At 36.5% G+C, this 25,254-nt stretch overlaps 1 protein-coding gene across 1 annotated transcript; it reads left to right on the plus strand.

Moving 5' to 3' along the window:
- Positions 1-8: 8 nt before the first annotated feature.
- Positions 9-23,717, plus strand: CHMP5 (charged multivesicular body protein 5). Its single transcript, XM_026721710.2, has 8 exons — positions 9-174; positions 1,817-1,921; positions 6,173-6,219; positions 15,556-15,649; positions 15,734-15,805; positions 18,814-18,922; positions 19,484-19,596; positions 21,764-23,717. The coding sequence occupies exons 1-8, from the start codon at positions 106-108 to the stop codon at positions 21,812-21,814; spliced, it is 660 nt and encodes a 219-aa protein (XP_026577495.1). The 5' UTR covers positions 9-105; the 3' UTR covers positions 21,815-23,717.
- The last annotated feature ends 1,537 nt before the right edge of the window (positions 23,718-25,254 follow it).

Genomic DNA, 25,254 nt, shown 5'->3' on the forward strand with positions numbered 1-25,254 from the left:
TGAGCAGGCGCAATGGATAATTTCCGGGTCTGATGGGCTTGTGAAACTTTTGAAGTCGTTCTTTGTTTTCTAGTTGGCCTGTATTTCTCTGGTTAAGTTGCTGAGATGAACCGTTTGTTCGGTAAATCGAAGCCTAAGGCTCCACCTCCGAATTTGACGGACTGTATTGGCACGGTGGGTACCACACAGAGAGAGACCGGTGGCTGGAGCACTGTTATTGCCGGCTTCTCTAGAGAAGACAATCGTCGTCGCATCTGGTCTGAAGGCTGAATCCCATTTTTCAGGACATTTTAGTTTAAATACCTATTTGGCAGATTTGCTATATTGTTTTTGATAATTCTAGGGCAATGTTTCTCAACCTTGGGCCCTTTAAGATGTGTAGACTTCAACGCCCAGAATTCCCCAGCCAGACTTGCTGGGTAAGGAATTCTGGGAGTTGAAGTCTACACATCTTAAAGGGCCCAAGGTTGAGAAACACTGCTCTAGAGTGAAAAAGAAAACGTAGTCGCTACGGTAGCAGAACAGCAAATGTTTTCTCGGGAACAGTATTTGCTGGTTGCTAACTCGTCAAATAAGTGTTTTTAATGTAGTTTGAATACTGAGTTGCATATGTCCCATTTGTTCATACTTAAAAATTGTACTGTTGTCTTCATAGTTCCATAAATCTTAAACAGGCTCTGACTTGAATTGTTAAATGTAGTCAGTAATTTGATTCATGTTTTACGCTGAGCCATGGTTTGCTTAACCATAGTTCATTTAATAAATTGTCCGCTGGACTCTGAGAACATGCTTTGCTTGATGTGGTTGTGATTTATGTAAAATCAAAGAATCCATATTATGACTGCTAATCATTTTTATCCCTTTTCTCTACCCCTCCAAAGAATGTGAGTAGTTTTGCCCATTTAAAATAGTTTGTATCTTGTGATTTCAAAATAACAAGTTTCATTCTATTTGGCAAGTTAGTTCAAAATTAGGGGGATTGGAGAATAGGGAGAGAAATAATACTGTGCATGAACATATTTTTGATGAGTTTTTGGATTACAGCCACCTAATTTAGGATATATTATGGAGGAAAATATCAAGACAAAATTACACTTTTAATATTTAGAAGTTATAGGGGTACCTAGAGGAACAATAACAATCTCAGTATCAGACCCAATTGTTACTTTTCTATTAAAAAACGAAGGCTTTTTAAGCAGTGTAAGTAGAGATTAATTGTTTAAAATTAGAATTGGTGTTATTGGTAGTTTGGCTGTTGGTTTGAATTTGGCAATTTGGTTGCAAATGTTTTGTCACTATTCAAGGAGTCATTGTCTCCTCAAATGGTAATAAAATGTTTGCAACCCAGTTGCCAAGTTCAGAACTCAAACCAACAGCCTAACTACCAACCTGAACTATTAATATTTAAAGACATTTCAAACTAAAGTTTATTCACATTTGGGTACTGTGATATAGCAATTCTTTTTCTGACACAAAAAACCTCGTTGTCCCTTACATCCTTAATTGTCTATAAATAAATACTTTCAACAGTTATTTTTATTATGTTCTCTTTATACTTTATATGTTCTCTTTATACTTATAACTGATAGAGCTATGTTAAGTTAGTTTTTTAAAAATCTCTCAAGTAGCCCCTAGTTTTTGTTTCTTCTTTATCATTCATTTTGTGAATTATTGATGATAAACAAATGTAACAATTTGATAAATACTGCATGTTTAGAATTTGAATAAATACTGTAGAATATTTTTACTTTTTATTTTGACTAATATCTTTAGTCAAGTTGCCAGTTAATAGCTCCTTTATTCATTATTCCTAAAGGTGGACAGCAGAGCAGAATCGATTGATAAGAAAATTTCTAGACTTGATGCAGAGCTGGTGAAATATAAAGATCAAATGAAGAAAATGAGAGAGGGGCCTGCAAAGGTAGGATGTAAATAGTTTTATGGTGAAGTGATTCGCGGTCGCATGATGACTGTGTCTCCTGTTTTTAGGAGGTTTTTGTAATCTACCAAGGTTTAGAAGAAAACAAATGAATAACAGTGTATAATCATGCTAGAAGTAGGGTCTGCAGGGCTTCATATCACTGACCAAAGAGAGTTTCTGAAAGACAGCAACTGTCTGTAACTTTTTAGAACAGTTACACACTTTTTTAAATTTACTATTGTTAAATTAACTTTGCCAACAAAAGCTATTATCAGTATTGATGCCGCTAAAGAAATCCTGCTTGTGTTAAAGAATTTTGAGTCTAGGATGGGTATTATCTTGCACTTTGAACTGTGTATCTTATGTTCAGGTAATAATAATGCCATAGTAAAATCTTAATGAGGCCTTAGTGCATGGAGGCATACTGTATGCGAAGTTTTGCTCAAGAAGCATGTAACTTAACTGAATAAGGCACATCTATTTTGATTAATAAATTTATATTGATTTTTCATTTTTATAATAGTACATGCAATGGGTTGGGAATTTTTTATTGTTATTATTATTGTAAGCCATTCAGAGTCTCTTTTTGTAAGATGGGTGGCTGTATAAATTTGACCTCTAAGTAAATAAAGCTTTTCAACTGACAATGGGTGGAAACACAGAATATGAGATAGCCAAAGCCATTTAGATTATATTGTGACTTAATATGTGTGAATCCACATTCACTATGTTATAAACATTTGATCCATAGCTTTGCTTCTAAAGTTGGCTGGCCTAAAGTCACAAACTGCAATAAGCAAAGTGCATATTGGCTTTATGTATTGAATGTACATAGTGTGTTTTATTGCATCTAGCAATAAAGTACGATGTACACTAGCCGCATGGTATACCCTGGCAACGTGATTTTGTCTCCATGTATATGCACAATACACCATTACATTGTAACAGAGTACTCCAGATATCCTTTGGAAGTTAGTACGGATCTGTGCTATTAAACGTTGGAGTGAAGATCTCAAATGTAGGATAGAGCCCTAAGCCTTGATGGAATTTATTCAACATCCAGTGAATCCCCTAAGGTAGAAAATTACAATCTATGTGTGGGATTGCTACTTTCCATAGTTAAGAAGCTTATTTCAAGGGGCTGTAGAAAAACATATCCCAACCTGGAATCAAGAATGTCAGAGTTACACAACATGCGGAGAATCATAAACCTGAAGTTGCCGATTAATTTCTCCAGTGTCTAGACTCCGCCACAAGAGAAAAGTGATACGCTTTTATAGTGCAAATGAGTTTTCAACATGCCAGCAATAAGAATTGGTCCCTGCTTACAAAACTGGGAGATAGCTTCATGAATCATTGGCAACATCAATCCTAATGATCCTTACAAAGAAAATGTAGGGAATAAATAGAGAACTAGTGAAATCAAAAGGGAGGAAAAACCCAGAATCAATGAACTAACATCTAAAAGCAATGTCTCAGAAGAATTTTCTACATTAGAGATCACTAAAACACTAATGATAAAATCAGGAAAAAAGGCTGAACTAGATGGAGTATATCCTGAGTTTTTGAAACATTGTAGGCTATATACTCAGACTCACACAGTTTCATAATAGCACTTATATGCCGCTTTATAGTGCTTTATAGCCCTATCAAAGCAGTTTACAGAGTCAGCATATTGCCCCCAACAATCTGGGTCCTCATTTTACCCATCTCAGAAGGATGGAAGGCTGAGTCAACCTTGAGCCTGGTGAGATTCGATCTGCCAAACTGCAGAAGTGGTAGCTTGTAGTACTGCACTCTAATCACTGTGCCACTGAGGCTCTTTGGATATAATGATATCCAATGAACAGGGAGACTCCAACAATATTCAAAAGAACCCAAATTGTAGCCATCCTGAAACCTGGTAAAGCGGAGAAATCGGTGGAAGATTTTAGACCTATAGAACTCTTAAGCATCTTATAATTTACTGGAGAGACTTATCTTAAATAGAATTAAACTCCTGACCAAGGAACAGACTAGATAGATAGATAGATAGATAGATAGATAGATAGATAGATAGATAGATAGAGATAGGATAGGATAGGATAGGATAGGATAGGATAGGATAGAATAGAATAGAATAGAATAGAATAGAATAGAATAGAATAGAATAGAATAGAATATATTTAGTTAAAAAGAAACTGTGATATGGTATCATCATTAATATTGCATAAAGAAAATGGAGAGAAAAAATATGTTGCTGTGTTCATTGACCTACCATCAGCCTTCGATACAGTGTGGAGAGAAGGGATGATTCTAAAGTTCTTACAGCCTTGTAAGAAAACAGTTGTTCTACTCAACAGTATGCTTTCAAACAGAGACATTGAAGTACATCTGGATGGCCAAATTAGTTGGAAGTACAGGTTAAATGACAGCTTGCCATAAGATCCTGTGCTGGATCCACTTCTTTTTAATATTTATACATCAGATCTGCCAGGTACTGCTGCAAGAAAGTATATATGATTGATGACATTGTGCAGATAAAACAATCTGAAGACTTCAATACCTCTGAAAAAGCCCTCAAATATATTTAAAGAAATTTGTTTTTTTTTTAAATCTGGAGGCTAAAATTAACAAAATCAAAGTTGCCAGTTTTCACTTGAACAACAGACAAGCTAACTATACACCAAAAATGGAATTTAGGAATCAGCTGATGAAGTTTAATATTCAGATCTGGTCTTTGACCGATTCTTAATCTATAAGGAATACTTAAGGAAAATCATGGATAAAATAAAAACCTGGAGCAATATTCTATATAAACTTTCTGGCACTAGCTGGAGAGCAAATGCTCCAGCTCTTAGGACATCAGCTCTTGTTTTCTGTATATCTGACAGCTGAATATTTGCATCCCTTTATGGTTAAATAGTTCTTACACAAAGGCAGTGGACATCCAGCTTAATCATACCATTCAGGAACTATTAAAATGCCTTCTGAATGGCTACTGAATAGTACTATCTAACACCCACCCACTCCCAGTCCATGGACCAGCACCACGTCTGTGGCATGCCAGGAACCAGTCTGCACAAACAAGCGAAGCCCATCCACGGAATGCAGGCAGAATGCAAAACCAGACCCCTTCCAGTCCACAGAAAAACCTTTCTCCATGGAACTGGTCCCTGGTGGTCAAGAGCTTGGGGGCCACTGATCTAAAATATCAACCCTCAGTTTAGAAGACAATCAGCCTTAAAAAGGGAGTGGCAGAAGCGCAAGGCAAACCAATTATTACCTATATATGAGGGCTTTCATGATCAAATAGTCAGACTCAAATCTTAGAACCCACGGTGGAAACCTGGACCGAAATTAATTAGAAAGGACTTTGATACTAAGACAGCATGACACCAGGAATGGACAACTACTAACCCAGATCTGTTTAAATTAGGGTCTGATCCAGTACAATGTCTCTCCAGCTTTGATTTTCCAAGGAAAAACTGGAGGATGCTCAACCAAATCTGAACCTATCATATAAGTGCCAAAATTGGAAATAAAATGGGGGCTGTTTAATAGCACAAATTATGACTAAGGGTCTCACTGGCTTAAGGTTGACTCAGCCTTCCATCCTTCTGAGGTTGGTAAAATGGGGACCCAAATTGTTGGGTGCAATATGCTGACTCTGTAAACCACTTAGAGGGGACTATAAAGCATTGGTGAAATGGTATATAAGTCTAAGTGCTATTGGTATTATTGCTAATCTTATCAAAGAATGTCTTATTGGTATTTGTTGATCCTAGGCATTATAGCAATGTGTATATATAAATTTGTATATAAATTTATATATAATTTATATTGTATATATGTATTTATGTATGTATGGTATTAGGCTTTGTTCGGGTATTTTCCCACTTCATTATAGTTGTGCTTTTAAAGTTGTAGCGACGTTTCAGCAGAATCTCATCTGCCATCATCAGGCTTGTGTATTGTGTTCATCGACGAACACAATACACAAGCCTGATGATGGCAGAAGAGATTCTACCAAACGTCGCTACAATTTTAAAAGCAAAATTATAATGACATGGGAAAATACCCGAACAAAGCTGAATACCATACATATAAATACCCGTGAAAACTTAAGAATGAATAATATACATACATGCATACATATATAAAATTTTATATAAATTTTAAAGTACAATTAATTAAATGTTTAATTAAATGTGTCTATTCAGCTATTAATCCTTATTCATGTTAACATCTGCTTTTTAATATATTTTTTAGAATATGGTAAAGCAGAAAGCCCTGAGAGTATTAAAACAGAAGCGAATGTAAGTGTCTTACTCTCTAAACATTTGTGTTCAAACAGATCGTCAATCTGAATAGGTATTAACATGAGTCCTAAAGTTATATTTTTAAATAGGCTACTATCCCGCCATTCTATTGAACTGGACTTGGAAATAAGATTGGCCTTGTCATTCATTTTGCACTGAATATTCCATCTAGGGTGCCTTTAACCCTAATTTCCTGGTTGCAGTCCATTTCATTGTTTTATAGCAGAGAAAATTGAAAAAAAGCAAGGTTCTTAGGATGGAAAAAGAAGGAACCTGAATAAATTGGAAGGAATAGGAAAGACGAACACAATACACAATTATTACATTGGAGGAGCCTATGTTGGGAAAAGAAAAATCAAGAATCCAATAGCACTTTTTTAAAAAAAATAAAGTTTTATTGAGTTTTAACAAAACAAATAAAACATCTTATTAGAGTAGAGCATCGTTCCGGGTTATCACATTTCCATACAGACACAATTTCATATGCATATTCATCTTATGTATTCAACTTCATGTTTTATTACTCTTTTTCCAACTTCTCACTATTTCTCCCTTTACTTCTCTTAATTTTCTTTCATGGTTATCTCATTTTCTTCTTATTCAATTATATTTCTTTTACCTAAATTTCTATATCTTTTTATTCATTGTACTTATACTTTCGTCTGTCTTGTTTACAATTTCATATGTTCTCTTCCAACATTCTTAAGAAGCAAAATTCCCCCTATGATTGCCAATCGAAGTGCAACACCTTTAAATCTTATTTTTATTATCATTGAAATCTCATTAAACATTGAATTTGTGCATTCTAAAATTATAACATTCAAATTTCTAATATCTATTTTATATCATGTAGATCTCATCATTCAGACTCTGCTTAGTACTTCCCCTTGAAAATGTAAAAAGAAACATTCTAAAATAGCAATATATATATATATATATATATATATATATATACATATATATATATACATATATATATACATATGTATACACACACACACACACACACACACACACACACACACACACATATATATATATATATATATTAGTAAACAAAATAGTTATTCAAAATCATTCTAGTACTGGTATGAACCTTGTAAATCTTTCACGTTTCTTTTCAATATTTTATCAATCTTTAGAAACAATTGCAATGTTTCCCTCTCTTCTTTATTATTGCATTATTATAAATAAACATGCCATTACATAACAATAATCTCATAGATTATTTACTTATTTCATTTCTAACTCATTATAGTATTCTACTGTCACAACACTATCTTTTGTACCTTGGCAGAATCCTCACTTTTAACTTAATTTAACCATTGTCTCTGTGTTTTCTAGCTGAGCAAATACCTTTAATCCTAGTATGTTTCCCCTTTTTCTTTATTTCCTGTTTTTGTCTCTGATAAGTTCTTTCCCTTTCTATCTTTCCCCCCTTTTTCTCACCCCTTTTTCGTACCCTTCTCTCTCTAATTTTCCCTTCTGTAGTTTTCTTTTCTGCTTCTCCTTGCTGTTATACTTCTTTTTCAGACTATTTTTCTTTTTGGCTGTTCCCTTTGATTTCAAACTTTTAACTCCTTTCCCCCTTTTCCCCTTATTACCACACTTTGCATTATTTGATCATTGAAAATGTCTTCTTCTTTGTCTCACCCTTCTTCTTGCTCTTGAAGCTTTTCCTTTTGCTTTTCATAGTTTAGGATCTCCATTTCAAAAAATTCAAATACAAAGCCAAAGGATCTTCCTCCCCTTTCTGCATCTTCTTTCTGTTTTTTAAGACTCATCTTCAATTTCTCCAGGAGTGATGGCATTTTAAACACTTTTGAACAACCACCCGATTGACTTTAAGTAAAAACAGAAAAAGAAAGAAAAAACCAATGCCCAAAACTTTTTTTTTTTAAATCACCAAATGCTCCCAGACTGTTCCTTCTTGTTTCTTTCCTTTACTTTTCCTTTCCATGGGTTACTGTATCTTTTAATAAGATTTCAGTTACAATATATCCTCAGGAGTCTTTTCAAAGTTTCACTGTTAATCCTCTTTATTTTTCCAGGTGGCACTCCATTTTTCCATTATTCCACCCTTTTGCCTCCACTCTTCTCCTTTTTAGGGCTTTAAAATGACTAAGAAAAATCTTTATTATCCTTTTGACACTTAGTTTAAGGTTGCCTATTAGTGTCAAAATAAATTAATATAAATTTCTTTCCATACCATTTGTAATTGTCAATATAAAGGTTAAAAAAGGGTTTTTAATCTCCTTTTCTCTCTCCTTCTTCTGGGTACTTTTAGATTCAGGGTACCTTGCTTAGATGTTCTCTGTTGTTTAGCCCGGTCTGTCCTGCTTCCTCTTTGTCTTCCTCCTGCACAATCTTATCCAGTCGGGTTCTTCTTTGCAACCACTGCTGCAACCACCTTTGGGGAAGGGAGTTTAGACCAGCCAAGGAGGAGAGATGCGGCTCCCCTCCACTCAGCTAGCAATCTTCCCCCTCTTCACCACCTCTACGGGGTGGCTTCAGCCCCGAAATCAAAGGATCGGGGCACTAAAGTGGCAAGCAAAGATCAAAACCACGCACGATCACAGATTTCAGTCTGTCGCTGAAGAGACCCAAACCGGAAGTCCTAGAATCCAATAGCACTTTTATTGTTTGTAGGAACAGATTCTTAATTATTAATTACATTCCATGAAAATAATTCTTTTTTTAGGTTAACAGAGTAAATCAATGAAATAAAACACAAACATAAAATTATAACTACATCACTGAAGCCATGATAAGTTTTATAGGCAGGCTAAAGGAACAGAATTGTTCTAGTTTCATAGGATTATACATAAAGTAAACCAGAGTTGTCTAGGTATTTCATCAAATTGCAAGTTATAAAACATATCCTTGCAAAACACGCAATAGTCACAAGGACATTAACATTTAGTCTTATAAACCGACTGGAGGCATTCATGTGAGATTTGGTAGCTATTTGGTGTAGTGGTAAAGGTGCTGGCCTAGAAAACAGTCTATGATTTTTTTCTTATGAAAGCTATTTTTTATTATCTTAAAAGCCAAATGTCTAAATTTGCCCTATTGTATAATATGTTCTCAGCAAGTTTTCCACTGTAATGCCAATTTGTCCTTGCAGCTGTTAGAATGTCTCGTAACAAACTGTGATATTTTTCATTTATTTTCTGGAATTTAATGGTATTATTTCTATCTTCAAGGTTCTTTTCCCATAATTTATTGTAATTGTTCTGAAATATTTTCTGGATTTTTACATTCCAAGAATTCATTGTTTTAATTAGCTTCCTTATAGTACCTATGGTTGCATAATGATTAGTTTTACATCATCTGCAGTTATGATATTCTGTGTTGGCAAAGATTGATTTAAATAATTAGTCACTCTAAAGAAATGGACTATGTAAAAAGCCATTTCCGATGTAGCACATACTGGTTTTGTTGTGAAATCAGTTTAGTATTTTAACATGTTTTGTCTGCTTCAAGACTGGTTTAGTCATCCTTGATGATTTAGTGCCAGAGCCACCCAATAGGGAGCATGACTCCTCTGATTTTGCTCTCTCAAAAACATTAGTTATCACTGACCTTGTTATTCCTCTATATCAGGATAATGTGTCAAAATAAAAGTAAAAAAAAAAAAGGATGGCAAGGATAATGAAGTGACAGTTCTCATTCTTCCTACCAAAGATCTAGGTGAAGGGCCAGGTTTTTATGGCTCTTCTAAACAACAGTAGAATTGGGGCTATTAGGTTGTGGGAAAAATCTCAGTCCAGAAAGCAAATACTACTACAAAAAAGGCATGCTTCTGGAGTCTTGAGAGAGATTACATGTACATTCTTTAAAGTAGGCTTGTCCAACCCGCGGCCCACGGGACGCATGCGGCCCAGGTCACCTCGTAATGCGGCCCAGTGCCCACCCCAACCTTCGTGCCAGAGCCAGCGAGGAGGAGGAGGAGAGGCAGGCACGAGGCGGGGCGAGGCGAGTGCCAGGCCAAGCAGCAAGAGAAAAGGCGGGCGCCGTCAGAGCGCCACCTCCTGCTGTTGCTGCCGCCGGCACCGCCGCCACTTCTGCCCCCGCCGCCGCTGCCCCCCGCCGCCGCCGCTTCTGCCCTCACTGCCGCTTCTTCCCCCGCCACCGCTACTGCTTCTGCCCCCGGCGCCACCCCTGCCGCCGCCGCTTCTGCCCCGCCGCTTCTTCCCCACCACCGCTGCTGCTTCTGCCGCCGCCGCTTCTGCCCCGCCGCTTCTTCCCCCACCGCCACCGCCGCTTCTGCCCCTGCCGCTTCTTCCCCCACCGCCGCCGCCGCCGCTTCTGCCCTCGCCACCGCTGCTGCTTCTGCCCCGCCGCTGCTTCTGCCCCTGCCGCCGCCACCGCCGCTTCTGCCCTCGCCGCCGCTTCTGCCCCCGCCACCGCTGCTGCTTCTGCCCCTGCCGCCGCTTCTGCCCCTGCCACCGCTGCTGCTTCTTCCCCCGCCGCCACCTGCTTTAAAGCATCTCTCAGGACGTCGATGGCTTGCTCAAATATGACATTGTAAAGGTCTTGTTCACCTTCCATTGCCCCATACTCTTCTTCAGTGAGTGGTGCCCGTCGTAGTCTCCCTTGGCTTCACCGGGAAAAAGTTACTCCAGAGGGCTTTCCTTTCCAATCCTCCGTCTTTCTAATACTTTTGGACCACAGGGTCTTCAGCTGGTTCCCCAGGGCTTCTGTCCACTCCTCCAACATGGGAAGTCTTCCCCTGTCCTGTCTCTTGAAGCATCTTCTTCCCAATTCTTCATTTCTTCCTGCTCACTCCCATGGATGGACGTTCCATGCATGGACCCCACAGTAAATACAAGCCTTTGGATTGAAAGTTATTGCCAATCTGCTTAATGTCAGCCTGTCCCAGCTCAGAATGGGATGACTCCACATCATTATCTCGACCTGGCAAGAAAGAGGCAGCCTTCTTGCCACTGCCAACTCATTGCTGCCATCTCTTTGCAAGACATCTCAGCACCATAAATTCATTGTGGGGACAACTCACTGTGGGCGTTGACTGTAGAGCTGGGAGGGTGAGCAAGTGGGCTGTCAGAGGAGGGCAGTGATAGGCAGGGCTTCACTGGATGGGAAGTGAGTGGGGTGGGATGTCAAAGTGGGAAGCCCCTGCAAGTTTGGTTCTGTTGTAGTCAAACAGCACTCCTACAGTGCTATGATACAATTTACAATTAGAACTAGGTTATAAGGTCCCTTTTGTGGTCAAATCTTCCATTACAGTCAAATCTTCCATTACAGTCAAGTCTGATGTTAACTCTTATCCAATCAGCAATAAGTAAAATCAGAACCATTTTTCTCCTCACAACAGACTTTAAGAGTGCCATTTAGAAAGTCTTTATTCTTGATTCTAAAACTGTGGAAAATCAGTGAAGTTAGTTTAAAAGAAGTAAAATGCTCTAGGAGACTTAAATTTCTGAAATAGTTTCCAGTTTCCTTATTCTGTTCTAGTTTTATGCAATTCCTCACCATTTTAAAATCAAAACCTTCAGAAATGATGTTGCTTAAAAAAAAAAGAAAAGGAAAGAAAAAGAAAATCAAGTTGCAGTCAAGAACAGCTTCTTTTAGAGCAAAAAATAAATATACAAAAAATGAGTCTTATGAAGCAAGAACAAATTTATTGCCTATTTTAAAGTATTTTATGAAGACTGGTTCTCCCACAGTGAACTTGCTCCAGGGTTTCCTGTCCCCAGCTAGAGACTCATCTAATCACTGCTCCCAGAAGCTCTCAGAGAGTTTCCAGCAACCCAGTGAAACAAGAGGGTTGATTTCTAGAACTTCTCTTTCCCAGGGAGATTTCTTCAAACTTAATAACCAGCTTTAACCACAAACCATGAAAAATTGGTATCTGTTGAAAAAGATACCTTCACTTTGTAATTTTTTCAAAAGAAAGTCACTTGAAGGAGTAATATTTACCTTCCAAGAGCAAAAATTTAGATTGCATTCTATGGAGGAAGCCAAGGATTTCTCGATTAAACATAAACTAAATTTGGACCCAGCTGAAGCAATGGATATAAATAAACAAACCTCGTATTGGAGGAAGAGGTGATAGAGATGGTTGCATAGGAACTAGCTAAACTATGTAATGATGGAGAATAAGTATATAACATGGAACACTAATAATAAGTATTAATAAGTATATAACATGGAATATTAATGGGGCACAGATGCGTCATCCAAGCGTAAACAATATATCTGAGAAAATTGAGTGTTGATATAATTTGTCTTAAAGAAACACATTAAGATGCAAGATAATATCTAAAGACTGGAGGAATCCATATCTGCTGGTCTACAAAAGACTAATGGAGTTGTTATGTACATAAAGCCTCATTTTAAATCTGTCACCTGTCCTACTCAGTCATCTAGCACAGAAAAATTCCTGGTCCTTTTCTCCCCAAGAGTATACTTTACTGAAGCTTAAATGGTTACAGAAGTAGCAGAAGCTGAATCTGAGGTTTTCTCATGCAAAAACAAACAAACAAACAAAAAAAACCAAAGGAGAGGAAAGTTCTTTCTTCCCCACCCAGGCATCCCCCTGGTTATCCGCAAATGTCGAATCACTGGTACTTATATATTGTTCAGGAAACAGGTACTCTGTTCTCAGCTCTGCATATTGTTATTGACCTTAGGTGGCTGGAGCTTCTCACATGGCTCAGCTAGGCTCCCCTTTCTTACATTACAATATTTCTCCCCCCCGCCCCCCCATGCTAATGTTCGGCTGCCAACTCATGAAGCTTGGATAGATGCAATGCAGCCATGATATGCTGTCCCTCCAGAAACAAGTCTAGTCCTACAAAGCAAAATACAACAAAAATTAGCAGCATATCATATGCAAATAGGGCACTTGGGTCTTGATTCTAGCAGCGAGAATCAAGGATTTCTTTAACTTCAAAATATTCTCCTAGGAAGGAGAGAGCTTCATGGCAGGACGCAAGTGTGCATCTCAGGTTGATAGGTTTCAAAAGACTACAATGGAAAACTGGATGCATTTTAAGATTCCTAGAGGGGAAATTTCAATTCAACTGTCATTGGATTTATGATCCTAGCAACAGGAAAATGGGCCCACATTTTGGGACCAGGTTTGTTGCTGTGACTCCATGAAGATCTGGCCTTTTGTCAAAAAGATAGTTAAGAGACAATGTTTTGAATATTATACAATACCATAATGAGAAACAGGTAACTTTAATATTTTTAGATGAACAGAAGGCCTTCAACAATTGTAGTTTTCATGTTAAAATTTCTGGAAGATAGGAACTTTGGGAGAAATTTAATCAAGGTGTCAATGTGATTTATATCACAGCAAGCGAAGATTATTATTAATGGAGACTTAACTAAATCATGTGAAATCAAAGAGCATACAAGGTGAAAGGATGCCCCTTATTTCCTGTTGTATATATATTGATGCTGAAATTTTGAATAAGGATATTAGAGAATTTGCTGGTTATTTAGCTATATTTATTTTAAACTCAAATACCATAATAGAACATATGAAAAACCATCAAGAATATTGGATGGTCATTAAGAATTAAATGAGTTTGGAGCGTTAGCAGGATTTAAAATAAATAAACTTGTTAAGAATATAAACTCCCAGGACTATGAAATATTGATAAAAAGTTGGTGGAGAAAAAGGTGAAATACCTGGGGTTACATTGACAAATATACATTTTAAAGTATTTCAAAATAATGTTGTGCGTCTTCAAAATTGTATCAAAAGGAACCTTATTAAAGTAGATAAATTGCTACTATCATTATTGGATAGAATCTCCATAATTAAAATGAATGCTTTATTAAATATGCCTTTTCTTTTTCAGGCTTTACCAATACTTATAACTGATATTCCATTTAAACAATGGCAGATGGGAATCTCAAGTTTATATGACAAGGAAAAAATAAAGATATAAATTATTGCAAGATGCTAAGGAAAGAGGAGGTTTGGGTTTACTAGATTTGAAATTGTACTTTGATGCCTGTTTTTCGGTCTGGCTTAAAGAGTAGGTAACTCTCCAAAACAAGAGGTTACTCAAGCTGGAGGGGCATGAATTAAGATTTGGATGGCACACCTATATATGATATGATAAGGTTAAGTAAATGTTGTTTTCAACAACCATTTTGTTAGACTTGCCATCCTAACAGTTTGGAATAAATATACAGTAACGTAAGGTTCTCTACGAAGAGCTCTTTAGGTATAAGCCTAGAAAAGAAATGATGGCAAGGCCAGTCTGGTGGACTTATGGTCAAATAATATTTTTTAAATTATGGTGACCCTTTCTTCAAAGAGGGAATTAGAAGTACTGTATATAGCTACCATTTTTTAAATGATGAAAATATTGCTAAGGTTTATAAATTGTTATTGAAATTGAACTTGGAGAATGAATATGTGAAACATTATATGATACAATGGCCAAAGACTTTTGGATATAATGCTTAAACAATGTCAAAAATGTGATGAAAGATTTAAAATTTACATTAAATTATAATTTAAAAGAATTTTTTTATAAAATGATGAACCCTTGGTATCAAACACCAAATAAATTGTCAAAACTGTATAAAGGAATTTCAAACATGTTAAAATGTAAATGTAAGCAAAGAAATTTTTACCATTTATAGTAGTCTGTAACAAAGCAAAGAAATATTGGAGCAAGATTTAAATCTTAATTCAGAAGATTCTTAAGGTGAATATAAAGGTAAAACCAGATATATTTTTTGAGCTTAAGGAACAGATAACTTTTTAAAAATGGAACTTTGATATGATATATATTGATAGCAATAACACTCTATGAACAAAAATAGGACACTTTGGTTCCCACAGTGAATGAATGGTGCAAAAATTGATGGGAGTTAGCAGAAATGGCTAAATTGACTACTTTGATTAAAGAAAAAAACCTAGTTGATTTGGTTTTGGAAGACAGCACCTTGCTGACCATCATAGATCCCAAAAAGCTAATACTTGATACTTGAATGGAAATCTACTAGAGAACTTTGGCTCTGATCTGGCAAGTAAAGAAAATCCCCAAAGGTGGCATTAGTAAAACATATTATTCCCAAGAAAACTCATTTACTCATCAGGAGATTTTGTTTTTGAATCATTGAAAACTAGTTACATTTACTACAAGAACTTATATTGCTTTTTGACAATAATAATGATTTGATTTGATTTATTATAGGAACTAACATTCTCATTTTTGTTTCAAGTTCTAAATTTGGGGACTGGGACTTGAATTTGCACTGTTGGATTTGTAGTATTTATAACAGACAAGTAGTACTGCACTTGTGTCCTATTTTTAAGCTTACATATTATTAATATAGGTACGAAAACCAACGGGATAATCTTGCCCAGCAATCTTTCAATATGGAACAAGCCAACTATACTATCCAGTCCCTAAAAGATACAAAAACTACGGTAAAATTGCCCTTTATTACATTTGTATTTATTTATTCAATAAGTATTAATGAGTCTAACTATTTTATCTGATAACTTTTCTAGGTTGATGCTATGAAACTAGGAGTGAAGGAAATGAAAAAAGCTTACAGCAAAGTAAAAATTGATCAAATTGAGGTGAGTTTTAATGTTGCTTTAAAAAAAAAACCCATAGTCTTCTTTTCTGGCCTGTAAGCAGAAACAAGCAGGACAATTAAATAAAGAAAGCAATAGAAATGAAGAAACTAAAATGCTCTGGGACTCTAGAACAGTTTTTTCCCCGAAAGCCATCACTCTGCTAAACAAGTAATTCCCTCAACCCTGTTCAACTATTACAAAGTCTGCACTACTGTTACTGTTAATCTTGTCATCACTCCTTACCACCCATCCCCTCCCACTTGTGACTGTATGACTATAACTTTGTCACTTGTATCCTTACGATTTATATTGACTGTTTCCTATTATGATTTGATTGTTGATTGTACCCTATGACTATCATTAAGTGTTGTACAATATGATTCTTTATTCTTAATGAATGTATCTGTTCTTTTATGTACACTGAGAGTATTTACACCAAGACAAATTCCTTGTGTATCCAAGCACACTTGGCCAATAAAGTATTCTATTCTTATCTAGAATTCAAACTGGCAGACACCTGTCACATCACACCCCAAACTTAACAATTGTTGACAAGAAAGACGAAAAAGTCTGAATAGCTGCCACATCCACTATCCAGATTTCTTCATTTTTCTTGTCAACAGCTGTTAAGTCTGGAATGTTATGTGACAGGTGTCCTTATACCTGGAGACAACAGAAGAGAAGAGAAAGAACTGGAGAAGACAGTAAAATACAAAGACCTGCAAATAGAAATAGCATGACAGTGGCAAAATAAAGCAAAGGTAGTACCAATAGTCATAGACGTAATCCCGAAACAATTGGAACACCACTTGAACAGCATTCACAAATTCAGTCAATTGCAAAAGGCAGCTTTACATGGAACAGTTTTATCCTGTGACGATATCTGTATCACCATCTAAACCAGGCTTGTCCAACCTGCGGCCCAAGGGCCGCATGCGGCCCAGGTCACCTTGTAATGCGGCCCAGTGCCCACCCCAACCTTCGTGCCAGAGCCAGAGAGGAGGAGAAGCAGGCGCGAGGCAGGGCGAGGCGAGCGCCAGGCCAAGCAGCAACAGAAAAAGCAGGCGCCGTCAGAGCGCCACCTCCTGCTGTTGCCACCACCGCCATCGCCGCCGCTTCTGCCCCCACCGCTTCTGCCCCCGCCATCTCCGCTTCTGCCACCGCTGCTGCTTCTGCCCCCGCCGCCACTGCCCCCGCCGCTGCTTCTGCCCCCCCGCTGCTGCTGCTGCTTCTGCCTTCCAGTCCTGCCTCATCCAGCCGGGCCATTTGCAGGAGGAGAGGTAGGCGCGAGGCGTGCTAGCTTTCTCCCCCCGCAAAATTTGGCCAGAAAATAAACCATGATAAAAAAAACCGTGATAAAAAAACTGTGATAAAAAATAAATAATTTTTAATAAATAATTAATAATAAAAACATCTCACTAACTTCATTTCCAAATAAATTTAATATGTTAACTATGTTTTCTATGTTTTTTTTGGATGATCAGGTATCGTTACTGTTATTTTATTTTATGTGCGGCCCAAACCAAATTTTCATCTTCTAATGTGGCCCAGGGAAGGTGAAAGGTTGGACACCCCTGATCTAAACGGACTGATCTAGTCTGAACATCTGGCTGACTATGCAACTAAGCATAATAAACCACAATGAGGCACTACCTTGACATGATTCTGGTCTTCTGTGCTTTGAGGAAAATAAGAACTATGTCAGGGGTTTAACAATATTGTACAGGTCTCATCAGGGGAGTCAAATAGTGTCTGTCCCATAAAAATGTCATGACAAAGTAACAATGATGCATTGGAAGATCTGCAAGAAGTATTGTTTGCCTGCAAGCAAGAACTGGTGGGACCATAAAATAAAAATATAAAAAATTAAGAAGCTAAAATTCTCTGAAACTGTAGAATTCAAACAGACAGCACCTGCCACGTAATACCCCAGACTTAACAATTGTCAATAAGAAAGACAAAAAAGTCTGGATAGTGGATTTGATAGCACTTGGAGATAGCAGAAGAGAAGACAAACAACTAGAGAAAATAAAGTACAAAGACACAAATAGAAATAGATGCCTTGGGTGCAATCCCAAAACAACTGGAGCACCATTTGAACACTATCAGCACTGACAAATTCACCACCAGTTAAATGCAAAGGACTCAGACTAGCTTACATCCAATGACAGTACTCTTAACACCATCAAACATCCATATCTACCTATCTCAGGTCCTTGGAAAGAATTTGATAGCTGGCGAAAATGCCAATTCCAGTCTGAACATCTGGCTATACAACAAACCATAATAATGACATTCATTAAGTTATTAATTATTATTGACAATTTCATTATTAATCAATTGCAAAAGATAGGTTTGCTCTGAAGAGCTTATATCCTGTAATGATGCCTCTTAATGCCATAAAACATCAACATCTGCCTATCCCTGGTACTTGGGAAGGATTCAATAAATAGATAAAAATGCCACATCCATTCTAAACATCTGTGTGATAAATAGTAATACACACAATCTCTCTCTGTGTGTGTGTGTGTGTGTAAAATATGGTTTGTTATATAAGTTAAACTCTTTATTTGATTTATATTCCACCTTATTGTTAGCACTTCAAGGTGATATACGTAGCATTTCATCTAATTTTTCCCCAACAACCCTGTCAAATAGATTGAGATGAGAGTGAATAACTTTCATGAGTTGCCAGTTTAAGTTAAACAGCATTTCTACTGTGCTATATTTTTAAAACATGAAAAGAACGAGAACAGCTGGATCCAGACTTAAAGTATTAAACTAGTGGAAATCATAGTTTACTTTCACTGATTTCAAAAAGTCTAATCTATAGCTTGGTTCTCATATTCAATTCACAATGGTTAAATAAATCATGGTATATTGTAGCTCAAGTCCAACAGAAGTATATCTTATGTCAGTACAAATATGAAATATTCATCAATTACAGGATTTAAGAGAATACAGGAAGGCTTTGTTAATTTCAGGCAAATGTATATTTTATAATCCAGGACCTGCAAGACCAGTTGGAAGATATGATGGAAGATGCTGGTGAAATTCAAGAAGCATTGGGTCGTAGTTATGGAACTCCAGAGATAGATGAAGATGACTTGGAAGCAGGTGAGTTACCACTAAATATTGATGTAATTGTATAGTCAAGGCTTGGTGAGTTCAGTATAGGTAATTTAATTTTTATTTATACAGTATTGTCTTGATTATAAGCAAACAGCAGAAAGTGTAAACATATTTTTATGTGGGAATCAATAATGCAGCAAATATAAACATTTCTGATTCTCATCAGTTTCAATTTATTATCGCCATTTGCCAGCAAATAAAAATAAATGAAGAAAAAACCAAAAAAATAATCCTTTATATTGCATTCAGTCTTATATTTCACTGTGGATCTCATGCTGCATCTTGAAGCTAGGTAATCAAACTACAGAACAGTATATTGTTTCATTAAAATGCTTGTCTGCAAAAAGGGAATATTTTTGTAAAAGCAATATATAAATTAAAATGGCTTTTAATTGGTTTTCCAGAGATGTTAGTGTTTTTAATTGCTGTACTGTTTGAATTTAAATCAGATATAACAACTTCACTCCAAATTTAAATCAGATATAACAACTTCACTCCAAATTTCAGTCATTTATTAGACATTTTCTGTCCTCAACATAATTTTAGAACTAGAAGCACTGGGTGATGAACTTCTAGCTGATGAAGACAGCTCCTATCTTGATGAAGCTGCAAGTGTTCCATCAATTCCAGAAGGCATGCCAAGTGAAGTGAAAAACAAAGTGAGTCACTCTTCACCCCCTCACTCCCACTATCACATTGCACATAGAAGTCAATAGGCATTTAGAGAGCAATATTCACCAAAACTTAATTGCTCATCTTTTAAGCAACAACAATAGGCATATTAGAAGTATTTGTTTTTATTTTCATTTCATTGTTGGTCTTTTATTGCTGTGATAATTTGAGAAGTTATTTAAGGGGTTACTAACAGTTTAATAGGCTTTTTCTTAAATTCATGTCAAATATAACAATTAGCATAGTCATAGTATGTTGACTAAGGCAAAGTGACAAAGTTCACATAATTCTAACCTATAAATCATGATTTAAAATATAATAAATGAATTCATATATGACATAGTGTAACGTATTATGTCTAATACATTACATATTTTTTAACATTTTTAGATTTATAAGGCTGTTCAATTCAAACAGTTCTGGGTGATGTACCATGCAAAAAATGAACAGTAATAAAGAACAAACAAACAAAACCAACTATGTACACTGAATATATATAATATATAAAATAGCGAGTAAGCAACCGAATAATTAAAAGAGCTGTTAATGCCTGCAGGAAAAGCCAGGTCTTCATAATTGCGTAAAGGCAAGAAGTGTTGGGGCCTGCCAAAGATTGTTCTAGACTAGAGAATGAGGCAACCACAGAAAAAGCAAGCTTCCTTTGTCCTGCTTACCTATTTTCCATCATAAAGAACAAGGATAAAATATTTTGAGAATAATAGCTGCAGGAAACCTGAAATTAACAGCTGCCATCTTGTTTTCACATTCCTGGAGCAGCTAGGAATAATAGGTACATACTATCCAGATTTAGGGGTGGGGAAATGGTTGAAGGAATGATTTTTAAAACATTTTTGAAAACATTAGGACAAACAATATTCTACATAGGGAATAGTAACAGCTTTTGAAATTTTTCTGAAACTCATCAAAATAAAGCACAATAGTTGTGCTTTCAGTTTTCTTGTATTGTTGTTTGCTGTTATTTATACTTGTACATAATAGGCTATTTAGATCTTCTCAACTGAATAATTAGTATTCTAGCAGCAAAAGAGAACATGCACACCGTGCTTACATAAAGTGGAACTCAGCAAACCAACCACCTCCCACCATCATCTTTGCATTTTAATAGTTCTAAAACTTAGTATCAAAAGGACAAAGTGTATGCATAGAGGGCACAAGCAGCCAAAGCTCAAAAATTTTATGAAAACAAACACACATACACAATTATATAATAATTAATGTAGCCTTGTATTCACACTTCAGCAGCATTAAGCAGCACTTCTGCATGAAGTCCTTCTACGAGAGATATTACTAGTTTCTAAATTTGAAAATAAAACAAATTGTAATATACATATAAACACGCATACACACACATATTCCTTGTATATCTGCCAATAAAAATAAAGCCTATGTTGCACATATAGTGCACTGGCCCAACTACGGGAAATTTTAATTTTTCCTTAGCAACTTTTTAAAACAAGTAACTTAACAGGCATGCTAATAGCCCTGTAGTTGTCAGCATAGATTTATCTCGTTTGTTCATTTTAACTCCCACATCCCCTTATCAGTGATAAATATATTCTTTAAAAAAATAGCAGTCCTATTGCTATGTGGTTAGGATGGAAGCATTTTATAATTTGTCATGATTGGGTACTTTTTTCAATCACAGCTCCATTATAGTTCTTAATTATCAGGTTTGGTTTGGTTCTGGGTCAGAATATGATTTGTTCTGCCCTCATAGCAAAATTCTCCAAACACATGTATTTCACTCCAGACTTAAAACACATTTGATAATCATGTGAGGACTGAAACATTTTAAGCATCCTTTTTCATATGAAAGTCAGCTAAACTTTTTATTTGATTATCTTCATATAGGATTTTGGATTTATAACGTATCAATTTGTATTGTTAACTTACTAAGTATTTTGTTCAGTTGAAGTAAAACAATAATATCACAGTTAAGTATTTATAAGTATGAGTATTTTTACTAGATCAGCGCTTGACATAAATAGATGCAATATTTTCCTGCTTGCTGGGGCAGATTATTCAGAATTTAAAATAAGATTATCGTGATAGTAATCTCTCTTTAAAATGGGTTTTCATAGTTTGGGGGAAAAACAACAGTTTATCATAAATTATGTATTTTCAATTTCATAGGATGGTGTACTGGTGGATGAATTTGGACTCCCACAGATTCCTGCAACATAATTATGAAGTTCAAAATGAATGTTTTTTTCATATACACTTCCGAGCAAAAACAATTGTGGGGATTGAGTCTGTACTTTTGCAATATCACGTAATAACAGTATGTTATAAAATAATGGATGATAATGTTTTTAGAAAATATTACAGCATTATAGTTTTTTTATTAATGCCAAGAAATTAACATTACTTTTCTTTCTGTATGATATATTCAGAGTTCTAAAACTTGGTTTTATTGTTTGCGTAAAAGTAGTACGTTAAAATATTTATAGATTATTTGTTTTAGATAATTGTGCTTTTTGAATTTGCCATCCCATTTAATTATAGGTGATTGCACTGTATAATCCATTTTGACATTCGCTGGTTATTAAAAAGAGCCACTTGATTTAATTATGTGATTTTTTTTTTAAAGATGTTTGGCTCAGTTATTATAAAAACCAATGTGTTAAAAAGTTCATCTGAAGTGTTTCTAGCTGGTATGTATGATAAGCCTATAATTTTTTCAACATCCATAAATTATTTATAAATAATATGGCTTGAATTGAAGAACATAACCCTGATTAATAGCTTACTTGATAGGAGAGTCACTTTGAGAAGAGAGGAGGTGACAGCAGGTAGTTCTAGATTTTAACCAAGTCTTGTGCTTATGCTATGGTATAAACTTGAAACAAAATATTTGGGGGTTGTAATAAAAAGTTTTACTTAAGATTGCCATAGTTACTGGCATTCAAATTTCCAGAAACAGTGGCTGATGTAAACCTAGGATCCAGAATGGATGGTTTTGCCAGGGATGCAGCTCTACTTGGTGAAGTTCAGATTGTTGCAGCATGCTTCTCTGCACAAGAACAGAGACCAGAGACCAAATGTCAACCCCCCACCTGGAAATTAATGGTCTTAGCACACTGGAGGTGGTTTTTTCAAATATTTATTATCGGTGGCCTGGTTGAAACATAGAATAACCATTTCCTAGTCAATCAGTAATGTACTTCTAAGCATCTCTTCTCATGCTCAAGCCTGCAGCCTTGTATTGTATGTGGATTTGTTATAGTGTTTTGAATGATGAAATATGAGCACAAATGGATTGAACAACTATGGGTACTGGACTAGAGGTAAATTTATCATCTTAAGATCTAGACCACAGTATTCATGGAGGAAAAAGGTAATAGATTTTCTTATAGTTGTATCCACAAAATCCATCAAAGGGAGCTTTCTGGGACTGTCAGATAGATGACCCAGCCTTCAGTGGATCCATGACATGTGATATCTGGATATTATCTGCCTTTTTGAGTAATAGTCAAAACTATACCCAGAATTTGCTAGGGTTACTTACTGTTACTTTGAGTGATGCCATACCAAAGTTGTCTATTGCAATATCTTCTAATATGTCTGAATCTGGTTCTTTGCAAATTCCTTCATGGAGGTAGGTAAGATTATTGGATTTATTCACATCGTTGTTTTTATACTGGATCCTTATCCTGATCGCCTTGTATGTGCCTCCAAGTATTTTATACTACAGATTCTTCAAAACAGAATCTCCTGCTGACCTAAAGTAGATGGTGATGCTATCAATGATCAGCCAGGGTCCAATGTTCTGAATTTAGCCAAGCTGGGACTGCAGTTTGAGTGACTGTTACTTTGTCTTCATCCTTTCCTGTCTAGATTTAGACCAGAATTTGGCATGTAGATAGACAAAAGCAGTAAAAGAAATATTATACTATTGAGACATATAAGGCAATGCTATTCACTCATGGGCTGGGGAGTTGGACTTGCATTCTGATTGATCCATTTTCTTTGTGTTACAAGAATGTTATAGGAATTTCTGTTTCACTTTTTGGAAATCATTATGCATCTAGTAATATTTCAACTTGCTAAGACTGGTCATTGATTGCAATAAAGATATTGATTCTGATTTCTTCTTGCCTTCCAATGTTATTTAATGTCAATATGAAGTCAATGGAAAGATCATTTGCAGCTTTGAAATTACTGCTCGATATTCTGATGACATTCAGTTGTAAATCTTTAGCGCTTGGGATTTGATATTTCCAGATTATTAGCTTTAGGGCTGAATATGGAAGACCTGATTTGGAAGAATAAATTGAAACCAAACAAGATGTTACTGATCTGAGGGATTAGTTTGTTTTTGTTAGGTAGACATGTTCTGGGCACAGTTGTCAAGGTGTCCTATATCAGGGGTTGCCAGCCTTTTGGACCTCAGGGATCACCAAACTCATAATTTTAAATCCCTCAGACCAGAGACCCTGGGAAAATCCCCCCAAAAAATCTTCAGGAAAATTCCCCACCCCGTTTTCCTACCGATTGATCGTTCTTTATTTAGGATTGCAGGATACTGTCCCCAGCTTCGTTCCGGGGAGAGAGAGAGAGAGAGAGAGACTGACTTTTGGCTTCATGCAAGGAAAGCAGCAGAAGTCTTTCCCTCCCCCAAACTCAGCCAGAAATGAGTCTTTGTGAGACTTGTTGTGCCAGCACAGCCTCTTGAAGCAGGATGCCTTGAAGAATCCCAAGGACTCATTTCCGGCGGAGTTTGGGGAGAGAGAAAGACTTTTGCTACTTTCCTTGTGTGCAGCCAAAAGCAGAAGAAAGAAGCGGAAAAAAGCAGCCCGGTGGCCAGGCCAGGCACATGGGGTGCATGGGGCAAGTTCCCCCCGATGTCCTTCACCCCCCTCCCCTCACTACCTCATGTTGTTTGCAATGCAAGCAACACAAGCCTTGTGTTTCCACAGGCCATGTAGGCAGCACAGCCTTGTGTTCTTGCGCAGCCTGAATTGCTTTGGAGAATGCTTTGCAGGTGACAGTTCTCTGTGGACCACCAAAATTTTCTCACGGACCACCAGTGGTCCCTGGCCTACTGGTTGGCGACTACTGCTTTAAAACCCTATATGGCATAGAACTGGATTATTTGCCAGCATGCCTCTCTAAGAACCTGCCTATCCCACTAGAATAAGCATGCTCCATACTCTTCCCTGAAATCCATTCACCTAGTGGGATTTTGTGACTGCCCCTATTTTATGGAATATGCTTCCCCAGGTTTGGTGATTTGGTACGTCTCCACACTTTTAGTCTCTTGTAAAACCATGAAGATAAGGCTTTCTTTATTGAAGCAGTGGGATAGAATGGAATGGAATAAAAATGGAATGAAGATAATTGGAGCTTGCTGCCAGACATCCTAAAGGGCTGCTATAGGAACCACAATCCATCTGTTGTTATATTATCAGTTGTACAAAGACTTTTATTTGCAGTAGACCTCCCTGCTCATCTTTAAATGCTGAATGCATTCTGGCTTTATGCTACCTATTAGGTAATTTTAAAATTATATATCCATTAAAATTGCTACATTTTGTAAACCACCATACTACAAGCTGTGACTGATAATGGTTGCACAATATATTATTTGTCCAAGGCTCTTATTATGGCTTCTCCACAAGTTT

The sequence above is a fragment of the Pseudonaja textilis genome, chromosome Z (genome assembly GCF_049901715.1).
Source record: "Pseudonaja textilis isolate UNSWEBS1 chromosome Z, rPseTex1.2, whole genome shotgun sequence".
NCBI classification, from domain to species: Eukaryota; Metazoa; Chordata; class Lepidosauria; order Squamata; family Elapidae; genus Pseudonaja; species Pseudonaja textilis.